Source organism: Anabrus simplex, chromosome 9 (assembly GCF_040414725.1).
Source record: "Anabrus simplex isolate iqAnaSimp1 chromosome 9, ASM4041472v1, whole genome shotgun sequence".
NCBI classification, from domain to species: domain Eukaryota; kingdom Metazoa; phylum Arthropoda; class Insecta; order Orthoptera; family Tettigoniidae; genus Anabrus; species Anabrus simplex.
In genome coordinates this window covers 60657305-60677742 of record NC_090273.1, presented here as the reverse complement: position 1 = coordinate 60677742, position 20438 = coordinate 60657305, and the positions used below count along the sequence as shown (strand labels likewise).

At 38.6% G+C, this 20438-nt stretch overlaps 1 protein-coding gene across 4 annotated transcripts in view; it reads right to left on the bottom strand.

The window, feature by feature from the left end:
* LOC136881171 (protein arginine N-methyltransferase 9) overlaps positions 1-20438 on the bottom strand; it is an 85212-nt gene that overhangs the window by 55462 nt on the left and 9312 nt on the right. For 3 of the 4 annotated variants that reach the window (XM_068229249.1, XM_067153833.2, XM_067153834.2), the window contains one exon: positions 17887-18013. In XM_068229249.1, the coding sequence (XP_068085350.1) occupies positions 17887-18013 (127 nt within the window). Of the gene's footprint in view, positions 1-10527; positions 10691-10816; positions 12493-17886; positions 18014-20438 lie in introns of those variants that run through there. The other variant, XM_068229250.1, reaches the window with a different exon arrangement.

Genomic DNA, 20438 nt, shown 5'->3' with positions numbered 1-20438 from the left:
TCAATTCTATGATGTTGAAGTGTACAGTGTGATAGTTCCTTTCTTCCATGCACTCTGTTTGTATTTTGGATGTTCTGATTTTATGGGTTGCCTTTCCATTCAGGAATAACTGATGTACATTCGGTTTGCATTAATGTTCGTGTCCAAATGGTCTTTGTAGGATCGTTGGTAAAGCACTTCAGTAGTCTCCATGCTTTGTGACTGTCTCTTGTCTGGTCTGGTTCTACAATCTTGATTCACTAATCCTTCTTTGTTGCACTTAGAGAGTGAAAAATACTGAGTCCAAGGATAGAACTAATTATTTTGGAAGATGGGTTAGGGGTGGTAAAGGTATAAGCAAACCAATGTAATTATTAAATTAATGTAGTAATGGTCCACCTTTCAATACTATAATATGTAATATTCTAAATTACATTAATTAGGGACTAGTTTCGGCCTGGGCTGGCCATCTTCAGCCTTAATGTAAAACACCTAATAACTAAACAAATGTACATGCACACAATTGACATAAAAACAAATGAAAACAAATATATACAAAGTGACATTAAAAACTGGGATGGAATATGAATAAATTTGAAAATGAACTAGGTTCTAACATCTTGAGTATGTTCATCATTGAGAATAATTTCAAGTATTAAGTATTAATTTATATACACAGAACTGTTAGTTCTAATACTGCTGATCATTTCAATAGGAACTGGTAAATGTTGATCCTGTAGTTTGTCATCAAATCTATTTGTGTGGTGTTAGCTATATGTAATTTCACAACAGTTAGCCTGAAGCACACTCAACAATGGACCACACACCTCATGCTGTATTGAGAGGTAAGTCTCATATAACCTATGCCATCTAACTAACACATTCTCTCATTCAATTCATTAATTTAATTTTATCTAATTTATCAGGTTAACTTCATGGGCACTGCAATGAATCACAAAAATTTTATACCAGACACAATGATCTGTGTTAACCACATCTTCATGTGCTGTCCTGACAATGTCCAACAACATTTCAGCAGGGGCGGTTTCTCCATAAGGTTGCAGGTTTGCGTTACCCCCATTAAATTTTTATGTTTATTTTAGGTAAAGTTTTATCATTTGGATTACTCAACTACTGTATTTCCATTCAACAAGACAAACCTTTCAAGAGCTTGAAAGAGCAAATATTGACTACAGGGTACTTTACAAGCCGGTACTCTTAGACGTTCACTGCAGGAGCCGACAAGTTTGCAGCGGGAAGTCAACCTGAGGTAGGATGAAACTTGGGTTGCTCGAGGGGTGCGCGGGGCTGCTAGAAGTGGGCTTTTAGGCTGCTAGAGGGGTGCGCGGGGAGAGGAAAGGATAGGCGTGGCTTCTTATACATTGCTTAAATGGAGGTTTATCAACCTGGCTCCTCCTACCACGGCCAACTGGATCCCTCGCTGCGCTAAGGAGCTACCTAGAGCGACGCATCAAATCGGCCGTGCTCCTACGTAACCAACTACTTGCAAAGTCGCTAGAGACCGTTGCTGCTCAATGTGAGATTTTGTTATAGAACAGGAGAGTCATCTAGCGACACCGGATCGATGTTAGTCTGCTGGATCACGGCTGGTTGGATCCCTCGCTGCGCTCCGTAAGGAGCTAGCTAGAGCTATTCGTCCTGGCTAGAGCGATGCATCAAGTCGGCCGTGGGTGGATATATAACTAATGTCTCTAAATTTGATAATAAACATCGCCATTTATTTCAGTATAGTCGTGAGCTTTGTTATGTGCGTACAAGCTAAGTAGCTTATTGATTTCATTGTGTAAACATTCATGTCTGCATGTGTGTTTTTATTATTGTGCGTTTTTATCAGTTAGTGGTATTTTGCCAGATCATGAATTCGGTGCAGTCTTTAATGTCTAGGCCGTTTCCGCAACGGACTGCCGAGGAAAAATCTGAGGTGAAACGAATGGGAAGGCCCATGCGACGTTTAATTTCGAAACCAGATACATTACAAAAGGATATTTTTTCAATACCGGAATTAGGCTACCTCAAAGTGTTTCATTTCAGTATGGTAAAAGAGTTTTTAAATGAAAAAATGTTAATGCGTTATAGTAATATTCCTGAAAATAGAAATGTAAAATGTTTGTTTTATTTTTAATAATAAAAAAGTATTGTTGATGTATCTAGATTTGAAAATTAGCCTGTAATCATATTATATCATTGGTAAAAATTGTGCACCACTGAAGTTTTAAACCACCAGCCGCCACTGCATTTCAGCAAGATTTAACAAGCACCATGAGAGCATCTCATTTATTATTTTGATTGAAGATGAAACAACATCTAACAGTTCCCTGTCAGCTAGTGGTTATTTACAGCAGTGTCCAATGGATTACATATAGCTAACACCACACATATAGATTTGATGACAAACTACAGGATCAACATTTACCAGTTCCTATTGAAATGATCAGCAGTATTAGAACTAACAGTTCTGTGTATATAAAATAATACTTAATACTTGAAATTATTCTCAATGATGAACATACTCAAGATGTTAGAACCTAGTTCATTTTCAAATTTATTCATATTCCATCCCAGTTTTTAATGTCACTTTGTATATATTTGTTTTCATTTGTTTTTATGTCAATTGTGTGCATGTACATTTGTTTAGTTATTAGGTGTTTTACATTAAGGCTGAAGATGGCCAGCCCAGGCCGAAACTAGTCCCTAATTAATGTAATTTAGAATATTACATATTGTAGTATTGAAAGGTGGACCATTACTACATTAATTTAATAATTACATTGTACTTGCAATTCAATACGGATCAGAACCATGAAGTTTATAACCTATGATAAGCAAACCAGGTGATGGATTCTGAGGGAAGAAAACCAATAGTTTGGTTAACAATTTACTTTTAACAAAATTGATTACCAAATGTATAAATAGTCAACATAGTTAACAACTTGAAAATAGATAACAAGATAAAGGGTGGGTGAGCAGTTATATAATGCAAAGGGCAAGTTTGTTGACAGAACTTCAAAAATAAATTAATTGGAAATTTATAGCAAAAAAAAAAGGAGGTTAATTTAACTAAGACTGAAACAGAGATAAGTGTGAGAAAACTCGCTAGATCTTTAATTTACTTAAAAGAGATAATATAAACAACACAATATTGTGAATACAAAATTTGACACTGTTCCTCCCGGCAGAGGGAGCAGAATTTTTTGCCAATGGCCGTAGCTGTGTTGAAATACCGGTTACCGTGAGATCTCCAAAGTTAAGCAACATTTGGCGTGGTCAAGATTTGGATGGGTTGCGACGCACTGTTGGTGGGGGTAAGGGAATGAAGGAAGTTTGGACCTGCCTTCGGGCAGAATACATCCTTACCTTATATCGATATACTGTATTAGCATAAGAAAGTGGTTGAAGATGGTAAAATATCAGGTCATATATAAACGGAGAAAAAATGCCAGAAAACACACTCCACTTTGAATTTACTTGAAGTGTTTTGAAAAAAAGTCTTTTTTGACCACACAGTAATGAATACAACATTTGTTATTGTTAGTGCCACTATGCTGGCTTGAAGATATGCAAGAGCAGCTCATAAAGTTACAAGATTTGCTGAAAGTAGTCCATCCAATGTTACTTAACTTCTTGTTGTGGAGCACCTTCATGATGAATCAACACGAGTACAGATAAAAGTCTGAGACGTTGGAAAGCGCTTGTTAGCTCAAACGTAGAAAGGAAGGCTGTCTTTTAGTAGAACTTGAATAAGGTTAAAAAAATATGAGTAGAATAGCTGCTCCAGGTGGATTAGTAGAACTCTAGATACATCATGTAGCCATCCTCTAGAGTTGAAGTATCGTGGCTTTAATTCCACGATGAGTGACGGGTAGAGACACATGGCCTCAAGGCCACATATAAAAAACACAATGGGTTCTTAATGTGTCCACCCTGTCAGTATTTATTGTTTGCCCTAGAACAAAGTTAATCTATTTTGTTGCCATTGATGCTTTCACGGCCCATACTTACAGGCATGATGCTGTGTAGGCTTTTGGGCTTATGCCGTGTCAAGAAAATAAGGTGAAATTCTTTACGTTTCGCAGGGAACTGTGCCCTGCGTCCTCAGAAGAAATCTCGACTGTCCACGAGAAAGGCTTCCTAAACAATGACTCTTTAAAATTCAGGCGTTATAATAGAAGTGGAAATGGTACGTTCAGTCGCCACCAGATGGCTCCCAGGACATGGCAAGAATGTTAGCGTTCGAAGCGGAAGCTGACCGAACCATCAGACTAAGCAGTTCGCATAACGTGTGTACGTAACATATGAACTTGACAGGTGTATGATATAGTCATAAGCCTGGAATGAGACATCTGGCACCGAGGAACATACGAATTTGGAAAAACAGAGATGAAATAACAATAGTGAATGGACAGGGAAGGGAACTACCTACGTAAATTCTTAATGGCTGGCAACCAGGTATTACTTAATTGATAGCCGGTGTCCCTGTTGAATTTTTTAGGATTTCTATGTATTTCCACAGCTTCCCGTATAATCCTTGACCTGCAGTGTCTAGTGTGGGTAAGAGCTCGAGCATCTTGGAACATGACATCATGACCCGACAATAGAGAGTGCTCAGCTATTGCCGATTTGTCTGGTTGGTTGAGATGAACATTACGTTCGTGTTCTTTGATACGGGCACCAATGGACCGGCATGTTTGGCCGATGTATACCTTACCGCAAGTACAGGGAATTTCGTATACCCCAGGATGTAAAAGTGGGGACAATTTGTCCTTGGTTTTACTTAGACTGTGAGCAATTTTAGTGGCAGTGCTAAACACGGTTTTTATGTTGTGTTTGTGGAGGACCTTGGCAATTCGATCTGTGGTGTTGTGAATGTAAGGCAAGTAGGCAGTTCCCTTCACTTCTTCCTTCTGTGAGTTTTGCTTGGTCGTTTCTCTGGGATGCAGGACTCTATGAATCTGCAAATCGCTGTAACTATTACCCTTGAACGTGACTTTGAGCGTATCCATCTCCATCTGGATATGTGATGGCTCACAAATTCGTCTTGCCCTCTTGGCGAGTGTCATGAGAATGCCTTGTTTTTTTGCTGGATGGTGGTGAGAATCTGCATGAAGATAGTGATTTGTGTGGGTAGGCTTACGATAAGAGGGTATGTCCTAAGGAGCCATCCGGTTTCTTTCTTACTAGAACATCCAAGAAAGGAAGGCATCCGTCCGACTCCATCTCCATAGTGAATTTTATCGAAGGATATTGCTGATTTAGGTGGTTTAGAAATAGATGAAGTTTCTCAGGAACTTCTGTCCAGACCACAAATGCATCATCAACATACCTCCACCATATCATAGGTTTAACAGGCGCCGAAGCAATAGCCTCCTCAAAATGCTTCATAAAGAAATTAGCCACTACAGGCGAAAGTGGACTTCCCAAAGCCACTCCGTCCGTCTGATCGTAAAAATTCCCACCCCACAAGAAATAGCAGGAAGTCATGCAGTGGTAAAATAGCTTAGTAATGTCCTCAGGGAACAGGTCTTCAATGAGAGACATGACCGAATCAATCGGCAATTTAGTGAACAAGGACTCCACATCGAAACTCACCAAAAAGTGCATTAGGTTGAAGGGTTATGGTTGACAGCTTGTTGACGAAATACCGAGAGTCCCTGACGTATGATTCAGTACGTCCTATGTGTGGCTGAAGCAATTTTCTTAGGTATTTAGCCAGAGCATACGTAGGAGAACCTATCGCACTAACAATAGGTCTGAGAGGAACCTATTTTTTATGGATCTTAGGCAGTCCATTTAATCTAGGTGGCACTGCATCCCCTGGGACCAGATGTTTAGCCTCCTCTTTTGGAATTGGAGATTGCCTTAACACTTTGAAGACAATGTCACCCCATGTGGGGTGACGGACCCTCATACAAAATATAGTATAGTTTGTCCAGGCCTCTCAACTTTAGGCTGTCGCACGAAACTAGCGCTACCAATAGCTGGCCATACACGGACAGATTTTTTCGCTGGCCTCGCCTTTGGGGCCAGATCCGACAGACCGCCTGCCAGGCGTGACCTTCAGAGACCCGGCCTGCTGCTCGCCACCAACTGTGACACCAAGCCTGTCGTGTTGTGCAACATGATCTGTCAACATTCCAGACCCTCCCGTTAATGGAATGGTTTGTGAGCTCTCGGCAGGCCAAGTCTCATCCGCTGGCCTTTCAAACTAGTTTGAAATCCTTGCCGGTCGGGTCTGCCGTACTTAGAGCTGTGCGATGGACATCAAAGCAGACAGTGTCCAGACGAAAAGAAAATTTGCTGTTGCGGCTGCTGGAATGTGTATTTCGTTATATGTTAAATCTTGCAAAAAGAAAAATCGTTCAAAGTGGATGAAATCATGGATAAGACAGCGAGACAGCTTTAGTCACATGCGTCTCATACAACACTTGAGAGAATATGAACCGGATGATTACAAAAATTATTTGCGAATGGACCACAGCGATTATGATATGCTGTTAGGTAAGCATGTAGGGATTTTTCTCGTTATTACGTTAAGTTTGATTTTTAATACATATGCATAATGACTTATATTTCGTAGCTATTACTGGTGAACAATCTAATTGATTATGTATTTACTGTATTTATTGCAGGTATTGTAGCTTCTAAGCTGAAGGAGGAGGACACTGTAATGCGACAAAGCATATCACCTGAAGAACGTTTGATTGCGACACTGAGATTTTTAGCTACCGGGCGGTCTTTTGAAGATTTGAAATTTACCACAGGAATTGCAGCTCAAACATTGGGGCATATAATACCGGAAATGTGTGAAGTCATATACGAGCTTCTGAAGGATGAATATATGAAGGTAAGTTTAAATAAAAAAATATGAATGACAACACTGAAATTGCAAAATTACTATATTTAAAATATGAAAAATAATTACACAATCCACCAGGAAATATTTTATAAAAAATATAATGCCATTGTTGCTACACTTATTTTTCTACATAGTGGGGTGGTATTCTGAAGCTGCAGATGATGTACTGGAGTTTGGTGACATCATAGACTGCTCTGGTATAAAGGTATCTGTAGCCGGTTGTGAACTGTTTGGGGTTGAATGAAAATAAGGTTGAGGTCGTAAATCTACGACGTCCGTATTTTCATTTAGTTTCTCCAGTAGCCCTTTCGTTATTATTTTCTGGATGAGAGCTTTGGCATAAATTTGTTGAGTGCCATTCATTTTCCTCAGTTTCTGGGAAACGTACTTTCCTAGGGCATCGCAGTCATCACTCTCCTTGGGCTTCTCATTCAGCACGGCACTGCAAGATTGAATAAAACTTGCCATGTCAACCTCCAGCCTCTTAGATGTTTTCAACTTTTTTTTTGGTACAGATGGAGGTTCCCTGAAAAACTGAAAAAAAAATACCACACATTACGCGGACTACTTTAATTGATGTCCATATCTTATACTGTAGTATATTACGGATTAAGAATGAAAATGTCGCATTTAACTAAAACCTGGTTTTACATGAGCCATAAAATATTCTATATCGTTGAAAATTGAAAAAGAATTACAAGCTGTGGATTAAATTCGGTAATAAGTGTAAGGCATAAAATAAATAAGTACATAAATAAATACATAAATTTGCAAAAAAAAAAGCATTTGACTATTGTGAGATTTTAATTTTACATTTACGAGTCATCTGTATGCTTCCATTCTTAAGTGATGGCTAGGGCTCGGATGTAGGCCTATATGGAAAGTCATATTTTATTCCCAATATTCTTTTGCACTTCTAAAGGATATTTAATGCAAATTCAGTCATTCTCATCACTAATAAGTGGTTTCTATTTATTTTACCATTAGGAATTATTCTTAGGGTTTTTTTTGTTAAAATCTTCATATTTTATTCATATTTGATGGTAGCTGTATGTAGAACAAGAGAAGATCCCTGTCACTAGCTCGTTTACTTTAACATAAATAGTACCAAGCTCGATAGCTGTAGTCGCTTAAGTGCGGCCAGTATCCAGTAATCGGGAGATAGTGGGTTCGAGCCCCACTGTCGGCAGCCCTGAAGATGGTTCTCCATGGTTTCCCATTTTCACACCAGGCTTTACCTTAATTCCTAGGCCTTTTCTATCCCATCGTCGCCATAAGACATATCTGTGTCGGTGCGACGTAAAGCACCAAAAAACCTACATAAATAGTCACTGTACAACGTTATTTAATTATACGTCCAGGTCCGAAAAAGTAATAGTCTACCTTTCATGACATGATGACCAACGCAACATAATTCTAAGAGAGGATTTAAGACCAATAGAAAAGATGGTAAATGTATACAACAGTATTCAAATAAATACATACTAAAACAAATAAATATTGGAAGTCTGATATAATAATAATAATAATAATAATAATAATAATAATAATAATAATAATATTAATAATAATAATAAACCGGGCAAGTTGGCCGTGCGGTTAGGAGCGCGCACCTGTGGGCTTGCATCCATGAGTTAGTGGGTACAAATCCCACTGTCGGCAGCCCTGAAGATGGTTTTCCGTGGTTTCTCATTTTCACACCAGGCAAATGCTGGAGCTGTACCAATTAAGGCCACGGCCGCTTCCTTCCAACTCCTAGCCCTTTCCTATCCCATCGTCGCCATAAGACCTATATGTGTCAGTGCGACGTAAAGCCATTAGCAAAATAATAATAATAATGCAAGAATTTAGCACAAATTCTGCAGTTGTAATTTTTATTTTAAATGGAACAGGCTATATTTTGTTATTCTTGAGTCACATTTTGTTAATTCCAAGGTCATATTTGCATGCATATTTGGATGATTTTTAGGTCTTAAACATCCGAGCCCTTGTAGTATGACGTATCATTCAACACAACTACAACCGTGCACTTTTTCTTGTTGTAGATGCCAAATACTGAAGAAGAGTGGAAAGAAGTGGCATTAGGATTCAAGAACCATTGGCAAATTATTAACTGCGGTGGGAGCATCGACGGCAAGCACATTAGAACCACTAAACCACCAGGATCTGGAGCACTCTATTATAACTACAAGAAATTCTACAGTGTCGTTTTGCTAGCTATTGTAAATTCTGAACATGAATTTCTATATGTTGACATTGGGAAACAAGGTAGAATGTCCGATGGGGGCGTTATTGAGAGTTCAACGTTTCACACATGCTTGCAGAATGGAGAATTGTGTTTACCAGGTAACAAAGAAACGGACGAAGAACTGAACTTCATATTCGTTGCAGATGAGGCGTTTGCATTACACAAACACCTTTTAAAGCCATACCCACAACAGAAATTAACACATGAAAAAAGAGTCTTCAACTATAGACTATCACAAGCACGAAATGTAGTTGAAATTACATTCGGCTTAATGTGTTCAAGATTCAGGGTTTTACACACAACCATTAATATGCAGCCACAAAAGATTAATAAGGTTATATTGGCGGTGTGTGTACTTCATAATTTCTTAATGCGCAGAAGTTCCAACTACTTCACTCCTTCCACCATTGATAGAGAAAATCCGGTAACACATGAAACAGAATTAGGATTATGGAGAAATGAGAGCTTGAATGTTAATATGGTTCCTTTACAGCACACCTCCGCCCGGAACACACCTTTAGAGGCAAAACAAAATAGGGAAGAGTACCTTCACTTTTTTAACAATAAGGGGAGAGTTTCGTGGCAGGATGAAGTGATAAGAACTGGGAAGGCCTAATGTAAAAGCACACTGCTGTAGGACAGAGGCACAAGATTTAGGACAATCTTAAGGTCTTAACACACGTCTATTGGCAAAAATAAGAACCTAAAAGAGTGATTTCACAAACATCTAGCGGATATATTAAGAAACAACAAGAGACAGGCTTTTAAAATATGTACCGATCAGAAAGCGACATTCCTGAGTATACTCAAGATTTTATGTTAATAGGTTAAACAATTTAATATCTTTTATTTAACCTAGAAGGCTGTAAGAGTTTTAAATGGGATAATTTCAAAGTTATTCCCATGTCAACTTGATCTTGAGGCAAGCTTTCTTTTAAATCATTTTTAACTTTAATCTTTAATTATCCACAAAGCTTGTTCTGCTGTAGTTCTGTGTTAAAAAGAATGTTTCATGAATTGTTTTTCAACCAGGAAGGAATTTCCCTTTTATCTTGCTACTTTGTTTATTTTCACGTTATTTCAATACGTAAACTTTATTCAATTCTTTGTAAATGGAATGTAGATATAAATGTAAGCGAATGTTAACTTAAATTCCTTGTTTTGTAACATTCATGTTTTAACGTGAGGTCCTCGTCTCTCGCATGTGGTGTTAAGTGAGTTAAGTTTATGTTTCTTTCTATTTTGTCTTTAGTTATATTTTTAATTTTCATGAATCTATCTTAAATTTTGAATATGTATAAAAGAGTACATATAATAATAAATATGTAAGCGATGTATAATATGTGAACGTCATGGCTACAGTGTTCATGGTGATGTTTTATTTATACACGACACGAAAACGAATAAATAACACATTTTAACTCACCAGATCGTCTTCTTGTTCTCGTTCCCTCTCATCTTCCTGCTCCTCTACGTCTTGCGTTCGATCCCCGAGCGTTGCATCCTGACTTTCGTTGACAGCAGATAAGTTGCTTAGGCTACACTGTGGACGATCTCGATCTTTTGTGAAAAGTAGAAGACCATAATACCTACATAGTGCAATAATTATTAATTACTAACCGATAAATCATAGCCTCTTATTTTCTATAGAACTATAGAACTATATACTTAGTTTCAAGTGTACTCGACAGTAGCAGTCAGTAATTTTTACTCACCATAATGTTGGTTCATAGACGTCATCTGCTCCCGCTCCACTCCTCTCAGAGGATTCGATTTTCTTAGTTTCTTTTCGGAAGCTGCTTCTTAAATTCTGTATTTTCTTCTTGACAAAACTATGATCTGCGTCAGGAAAGGTTTCCCGCACGCATTCAACTAGATCATTGTATGCCCTATTTCTTAAATTTTTATTCATGTACGCCTCATGTTTTAATTGCCAGAGACACGGCCGCTCCCTGTACATTTCGATAAATTTTTCTAGCAGTGCCTTTGTCCACTCCATGCTTTCCTTACAGGAGTCTTGATCTGTGAGGCGAGGTCTTTCCGTTGAGGTGCTGACAACAGATCTGGTCTGTAGCGGATAACGCCTCAAACTGACCTTGCTCACTAACGAGCAGCCCTAGCCTGTCGGTATGCATCACAAAAGACCTCGCCTGTCAGAATTCCTTTCCGTGTATGGCCGGCTATTCGCTGTTGCATTGCATTGTTTGTTCACGTAAGGTGTTCATAGAGTGCAGCGCAGTGCCCATTCCTTTCTCAGCGTGGTGTGCATTGCGCAAACAGTGGAATTTGTCTGACATTTGTCACCCCGTATGGGCTGACATACACAACCATCAGAATTCAATTATTAATGGCACGGAAAATAATGTGGATTGGAGTTTATTATTGCTTTATTCTTACATTCTGGTTGAGATTTAGCACTCAGATGAAATCGTAAACCGGGGCTACGTGTGAATAAAAAATGTTTCTGCAAACCTGAGAATGTTCCCCGGTAATTGTCACTGGCTGGTGATTTGGTTGCATCATCGCCCGATGCAGCACCAGAATCTTTGCTAGTGTCCTCACTACACAAACTACTGTCGAATTCCGACTTGGAAAAATTGGCATCACATTGCAAATCCTAAATTTCAACATCTCTTGGGGGGGACACAAAAATAGTAACTTTGAACATAAATTATGCCTCTGATTATCATCTACGAATGATATTACGAACATCCGTAGCCCACAACAACCTGAAAAATGTATATCGCATTTCAGCAGTTTACCACGAAAAAAGCAAATGTACACGTCGATGCTGAAGTGTTAAGAGCTTCACGGTGGAGTTGGACACACGAGTGGTGGGGTCATGTGAGCTCAGTCTGTAAACAGCCTCTGACAATACAGCCGAGATCTTATTCTTATACTCATCAGTATCCATAACCACTGGGGCATTACCCTTATCAGCTGAGAGAATGGTCAGTTCAGAATCATCTCTTAAGTTCCTTCAGAGCTCTCCTTTCGCCTCTTGTTAAATTGGGCGCGGGCCAGCTGGCCATTAAGAATTTATGTAGGTAGGTCCCTTCCCTGTCCTTTCACTGTTGTTATTTCGTCTCGTTTTTTTCCAAATTTGTACGTTCCTCGGTGACAGATGTCTCATTTCAGGCTTGTGTCTATATCATACACCTCTCAAGTTCATATGTTACGTACACACGTTACGTGAACTGCTTAGTCTGATGGTTCGGTCAGCTTCCGCTTCGAACGCTAGCGTTCTTGCCACATCCTGGGAGCCATCTGGTGGCGACTGAACGTACCATTTCCAATTCTATTATAACATCTAAATTTTAAAGAGTCATTGTATAGGAAGCCTTTCTCGTGGACAGCCGAGATTTCTTCTGAGGATGCAGGGCACAGTTCCCTGCAAAAAGTAAAGAATTTCACCTTATTTTCTTGACATGGCATAAGCCCAAAGCCTATACAGCATCATCTTAATCTATTTTATTTGTACAAGTCAAAGTTGCAGGTTCAGAGCTTCCTGGTTGCATTTAGGCTTATATTCCAAAATACCCTTGCTATACTGGACACTTATAGTGAATGTTTTACTGAATACATCTCTTTAACAATTAAATTATTACCCTATATAATGTTTTAGAAGAAACACTGTGATTTAAATATGTACACACATATTACCTATACAGCTTTTTACCATGTGTTGACTGGATAGTGGATGAGGGATAGTGTTCAGATGGTCAGCATTATACTATTGTGGATGCTATAAGTTACACCAAGAGATTATTCTTCAAGAATGGATCAATTCATCCAGGTAAACTGAACTGTTAATTGCAGAAACCACCTAAGTATGCTTTTTCAAACTAATGAAAAAATTAAAAAAAACTGTGTGCCATTATAAGTTAATATTTTTAATATTTTAATATTTTAATATTTTTAAATGAAACTTTAATTTGCTAGAAAATTGTACTAAAGATGAAGTCATTTTTAAAAACATTGCTCTTTCTGAAATAAACAACTTTTCCTGTTAATTTCTGTGGCCATTATTAAAAAAAGCCAGCTAACTGATTAATCTGTGCAAGTTTTAAGATGAAACATTAAGTAAATAACACCATTCTATTCATCAAAATTTAATAGGCGTCAGTTAAAGAACCACAAAATACAAATTTGAACAATAACATGGCTTTCTTGCTTCATTCGGTCTCTGGCATATCCTCGGTACTTTCTCGGTCAGTTGTTGGCCACTGAATGATGCTGTCATAAAAGTCTTCATAACCTACGGTGTAGTCCACTAATTTTTTCACGTCATCAACTTTCTTTTTGTTGAATAGAACCTAAAACCAAAAATTGCATTGTGCAGAACCCAGTAAAAGTTTATAAAGTTATTATAGGCTACAAAATGTTGTTTTTTACTTACTCAATAATTTTGTATCCCTTTAATAATATTATTGTAATCGACTTACCTTTCCCTAAGGATAACTGTTTGTAACTAGATACCTTGAATGGCTGCTTACGTTCTCTTGGTACCCCCATGCCTAATGTTTCAGCAGAGTTTGTTGTTTCCTTGTACAACGTAGGCCACTAATGTTTAAAACTTAAAACATCGCCCAAGGTAAGATGGCAAATGGTAAAACATCCACACACACTTGCCTTTAACTTGAACTTAGCATCCTCATCTGGAGTGTAAATTCTGTCCACCTCCCTCAAGAGCCATTTAATACTCCCAAAATCCCTGTCATATGACAAAAAAGAGTGCCCACGGACAGGAAAGTTAAGAGTATTTGCTTCATACCGACCTGTCACAGAGACTCAATAAAAAACACACAACTGTGTGATTCTTATTTTGCCCCATTGGCCTAGCACAAAACAATATGAGGTGCTTGACATTAGATGGAATTTAGTGTTAAAATAATGTAGCAGCATAGAACAGACTTCATCTGGACATTTGCTAGCTTCTCCCTCATGGTACACATACAGTGTCAAACGATTAGTTTTTAAGCCATGTACTGTAATGAAAAAACATTTCACCAGATCTGCCTCATATAAAACACCTCCTGTACAGGTATATATGGCAAAGGTAGGTTTTGCATGAAGTCAATGTCAGTGTCATTGTCGCTCTCAGTCGCTTCTTTCATAGCTGAATAATATTTTTTGGAAGCACAACCATTTCCGCTGCTAAATCCACCTTAGCATTTTGACTCAAAACTTTGTCTTTCAAATTTACAGATAATCTCTCACAAGTTGAGCAAACGTCAATTTGTGGCTGACCAAAAGAACATGAGAAGTTCTCTTTGAAGTATTTGTGGTAGAAACTAGAATTAACTTTGTCTTTTAGATCAGGGTTATCTAGAATAAACGTGTTGTGCATTTTTACAACACCAAATCGTGCATCAAGATATTTTTTGGGTGTTATTTTTTCTTCCCCATAATAGGTTACATTCACATCAAACTTCTGAATATGTTTATGAATGCATACAAAAATTTCACCTGGAACACAGTTCCCACTTCTTGAATTCCCCCTCATGTCCAGTAGGCTTTTATGAAGAATAGAACATTTATTGATTCTCTTTATTCTGTTGTCTAAAATGCCAAAAATGTGCAAGAAAACATTTCTACATACTTGAGTTAGAACACCATTCAGTTTTAAGTTGTATTTATAAGAGAGTGATTTTTTGTTGTTAGGCAATTCAGCGTGCTGGCTTTTAGTCACAGGGGTCCCGGGTTAGATCTGCGGCACGGTCAGGAATTTTAACCATCGTTGGTGAATTTCACTGGCACAGGGGCTGGGTGTATGTGTTGTCTTCATCACCATTTCATCCTCATCATGACGTGCAGGTCGCCTACAGGCGTCAAATTAAAAGACCTGCACCTGGCGAGCCAAACATGTCCTTGGACACTCCTGGCACTAAAAGCCATACACCATTTCATCAATAGGCATGTCAGGGTTTTCTTGAATTTCATCTTGGGCTTACTCTTTTACGTTAGGTTTTTTTATAGCTACGTTTTACTGATATAATCTCAACCAGAGTTTTCAGGAAGGTGTCTTGGGTGCTTTTACTCTCCAAAGAATAAAAATTATTCCAGAGTTCTTGTATAGTATCATCAATAAATTTAAATGACGTCTAAAATTACACACACAGTTTACATTGTTCAGCGGGGCTTTCTGGGGTACCTCTTTTCCTCTGTGGAGCATGTCCTCACGTACCTCACTGCACGTTTATGCTTAGGATTAGGTTCATCTTCTGAACTGTCAGACATGGTTTAAGAACTAAACACTACTTAATAATCTCTAAATATACTAATATTTCCACTATAAACACACACTCAACCATTTCTTGTTTACTGTCACAACAACAACCTCAGTAAAAACAAAACAAGTCACAAAACAGGTAATCCTAACATGGCCACCAACCGTCATGAGTGGAGAAATGAATTTACCGGAGAAAGAACCTAAGCGACGGCGCTACTATTTGTAGACAATATTGTGGTCTGGGGAATAAACAGCAAAGAAGCACAAGAACAATTTGATGCAGTGAACGAGAAAATTGAAAAGAATGGTATGAAAATCAGCAGAGAGAAAAACAAGACCATGGTGATATCAAGAGGAGAAAAACAAGGAAATTGGTGGTCAAAAGTTTGAAATTGTGAACATTGTCAAGTACCTAGAGAGTGAATAATAACTGCAGAATACAAGGCTGAAAAACGAGAGCAGCAGGATGGTGCAATAGGACAATGCATTCTACCAGTGTGTAAGAAAACTTGTCTGGAAAAAGGAAGTACCAAGGAAGTGTACAGAGATAATTTACAACATGCATTCATCATCATCATCATCATCATCATCATCAATATCCCACTCCAGTCACCCAAGTGTGGTTTACTAAATGTATTATGGACCCATATTCACTTATGCAGCTGAAACCTGGACAATGACAAATATGGAGGAGAGGAGAATTCAAGCCAGTGAAATGAAATACCAAAGAAGTATGATAGAAAAGATTTTAGAAAGGAAGTTGAAATAGAAAACCTTAATGAGAGAATTGATAGGATTAAACCAAGATGGTTTGGACATGTAAAGAGGATGGAGGAGAAAAGAATACCAAAATAGATGATGGAGATGATTTTCTTTTTTGCACTAATTGCTTTACGTCGCACCGACACAGATAGGTGGATAGTATGTAACACAGATAGGTCTTACGGCGACGATGGGATAAGAAAGGGCTAGTGGGAAGGAAGCGGCCATGGCCTTAATTAAGGTACAGCCCCAGCATTTGCCTGGTGTGAAAATGGGAAACCACAGAAAACCATCTTCAGGGCTGCCGAAGTGGAGTTCGAACCCACTATCTCCCGGATGCAAGCTCACAGCTGTGCGCCCCTAACCGCATGGCCAACTCGCCTGGTGGAGATGATGTTGAAGGGAAAAAGAGTGAGAGGGGGACCTAAAACAAGATGGATCGATTCAATAAATAGGAGTGCAAGAAGAAGAAACCTGGACAAAACAATGGAAGAAGAATGGTAGAAGGAGAAAGGAAGGTGGAGAAGTGCGATAAATGTCCACTTGGCAGGAACTGGATAGGAGGAAAGGAGGAGGAAGAGGAGGATTATTATCCAGATAAACATCTAACAATAAGAAACTATTTCTTTTATTGAAATATGCATGTTATAATTCACATTACAACTGATGCATGTACAACAGTTTTACAATCTTTTCTTACATCTATGAAAATACTTTGCAGTGTGAAGCATTCCTTCACGAAGGTATTAAACCATCTTTCAATATGAGGTTGTAAAGATAGGTACACATTACATGGAATACTAAATGAATACAGCTCAAAATCTGATAGTTTTGAGAAGTGACATGGCTTAGCTTTCACTTTCCACACATTGAGTGGCTGTAAGCCAAGACAATTTTCTTCTGATTTCAGACTTTTCCTGTAAAAATAAACAACAGGATATCCTAAAAATATCCCCAATAATGTTGGTATGCACCAATCTTCTTCTAATTTCAGGCATAAAACTGATGATATTTCAGAATCTTTACTTTGATCAGCAAACAGTTGAAGATCCTGATTCACAACAAACAACATTTCATGTATATCTTGCCTCAAGTCCATACACTCAGTGATTAATTCTGGAGCTTTTAAAATTTCACTCACATCCACAAAGTTGTACTTTTTTGGAGCATTCTTCTCAAGTAAACATTTCATATTACAGGTAACTTCCTGAAGATTGAAAATCAATAATTCTTCAGCAACAGACAAAACGTACAAATCATTACGTAGCAATCCATTAGATTTTAAATCTTGAATTAAACAAGAAATTTGTTCACATTCCACCACTTGGCCAATATCCCACAAAAACGCTGGCTTTAAACCATGGTTGACAGCTTCAAAATTCAAGATGATATTTACAGTGTGTTTTCTGAACACTTTACCAAGATTTGCCTGCAACACTTGTCTCCACATGGAAACACAGTCTACATCACAAGAGTTAGCCATACTTCACATCAACGTTGTTATAAATTAATGAATCGATAATTACAAAATTGAATCAAAACCAGATCTACATTTAGAATCGAAATGCAGCCATGCACAATCTCACTTCCAAACAATGAAGAGCTCTGCAGTTCTCTCCCTTCAATCCCAGTTTTCTCAATACAAGAAGTGTCACTCAAGGAGAAGTTAGCTGTATACTGATTAAGGCAATATTATTTTATGTATCATGTTATTTTAGTCAAAAATTACCTTATAGCAAATAATACATTATTGTAAAGCTTGGTCAACTGATGATTTTAGCACAAACTTACCTGAATAAATGAGCTCCAAGATTGTTGAGTACCTCCTCATTGTCACCAAAAACATCTATAGCTTGCTCATAACAAGTAAACATATCATCATAGCGACCTTTGCTTTCCAGAACTCGACCCCATGTACCTAAAAGCAACAATATACCATCATTTCATTAAAGAACTGCAATTATCAATAAAATCAAGGACTATACCGTGAATGAGAATGATAGGAGGATGGATGTCATTATGAAAATGGGATCTGTTGATGATCTCCCTAGATATGACAAAAGGTATGTGTGGATAGAAGGCTTTAGTGTCGAGCTTTGGAAAACCAAAGAGTTGGGAAGCATATTGTAGAGAGAGTGAAAGAGATGTATCAAGGTAGTGCGGGTTGTGTAAAAGTAGGAGAGAGAGAGAGAGAGAGAGAACAGACTGGTTGGAGCATAGGAATGGTTAAAAGCAAGATAATGCTCTTTTATCAAGTATGATAATGGTAGCAGGAATGATTTTTTTTTTTTTTTTGCTAGGGGCTTTACGTCGCACCGACACAGATAGGTCTTATGGCGACGATGGGATAGGAAAGGCCTAGGAGTTGGAAGGAAGCGGCCGTGGCCTTAATTAAGGTACAGCCCCAGCATTTGCCTGGTGTGAAAATGGGAAACCACGGAAAACCATCTTCAGGGCTGCCGATAGTGGGATTCGAACCTACTATCTCCCGGATGCAAGCTCACAGCCGCGCGCCTCTACGCGCACGGCCAACTCGCCCGGTAGCAGGAATGATTGGGGAAGAGAAGATGAAGGCAATGGTGTTTACAGATGATTTAATGGTATAGGGTAACAGGAAGAAGTACCATGAGCAGCTGAACATATGGGCAGAAAGAGTTTTTTTTTTTTTTTTTTCAAGTTTCTTTACGTCGCACCGACACAGATAGGTCTTATGGCGACGATGGGACAAGAAAGGGCTAGGAATGGAAAGGAAGCGGCCGTGGCCTTAATTAAGGTACAGCCCCAGCATTAGCCTGGTGTGAAAATGGGGAAACCACGGAAAACCAATTTCAGGACTGCCGACAGTGGGGTTCGAACCCACTATCTCCCGAATACCGGACACACTTAAGCGACTGCAGCTATCGAGCTCGGTGGCAGAAAGAGTGGAACAGAATGTGAAGAAAAGAGAGTTTCTGTTGAGAAGGGGAAAAAAAAACTGACCAAAGGTTAGATATTGACACATTAGAATGAAAAACATGTAAGACTGACTTTTTTTTCTAAAATTGATATGTTTGGACCAAAGTTTGAAATCCTTATATACCTGAATATGCATAATATAATGTGAAATTTTTGTTGGCCATTAACATTTTAGATGTAGTTGTCTGTAATAATACTTATTTAATAAAACAACCAATGAAAGATCAAGTTGTCAAATTACCTTTTGCAATAACCTACATTAAGTAATATTTTCACCGAGCTAGATGGCTGCAATCGCTTAAGTGCGGCCAGTGTCCAGTATTCGAGAGATAGTAAGTTCGAACCCCACTGTCGGCAGCCCTGTAGATGATTTTCTGTGGTTTCCCATTTTCACACCAGGCAAATGCTAGAGCTGTACCTTAATTAAGGCCACGGCCGCTTCCTTTCCACTCCTAGCCCTTCCCTGTCCCATTGTGGCCGTAGACCTATCTAAGTCGGTGCGACGTAAAGCAACTGGCAAGAAAAAAAAATTAATATTTTCAAGTAAAAAATTACATTATTTCTGCTTTTCATGCAATGTGAGTTACATTAGTCTCTGAAAATATATTGAAATATAATGAAAACCTTGTATGTCCAGTAACAGGTGTATTATATAAACATTTTTTTAAGCCTTCAATACAGGCATGTTTCTAATATATTGTGAAACATATGAATTATCAATAGACTATTGAGAGAGAGAAAACTGTTTTGCTTCTCCTATGAAATGAGTTAAATTGGACTTAATCAGTTTTTCAATCTTAGGTGTCGATATACTGCTGGGAGGGGATGACTGAAGTAAGTGGAAACTTTCTCTATATACTGTACTTATAAGTATTTGAAAGGCGGTAGAAAGGACAAAGAGATCTGTGGGTAGAAATTCGGTAACTTTAGCCTGAGTTTTATAGCATTATACCATAATGGGTTTGGAAGAGTACTAATCTTATGTGGAATACTTTGTAGAGGAGAGATGTGTTCACTGTGACAGCCCCCCACCCCCACCAATACGAAGTATTATTCATTCCTCCCCTGAAGGGAAAGGCAGACCTCCTAGAAGGTGACACTGTTTCTTAGGCCACAAGATTTGTATCAGAGAAGGTGAGAGAGTTTGCGGCTGTAGCCTATACTAGGAACTGTCCCGGCATTCGCCTTAGTGCAGGAGAATGGAAAACCACCGAAAGCCATTCTCGGGACAGCGGATGGTGGGGACCAGCTCCTCTCTGTCTCCGGAACACAGAGATGTAGAACCACGCTGAGCCATGGCCACCCCTCATCTGCTCGGTTGGCCGGTTGGAGTGCACAGCTGTCGGGCATGGACCAGCTGTGGCCACTTGTGGGCTGAAACCCACTCT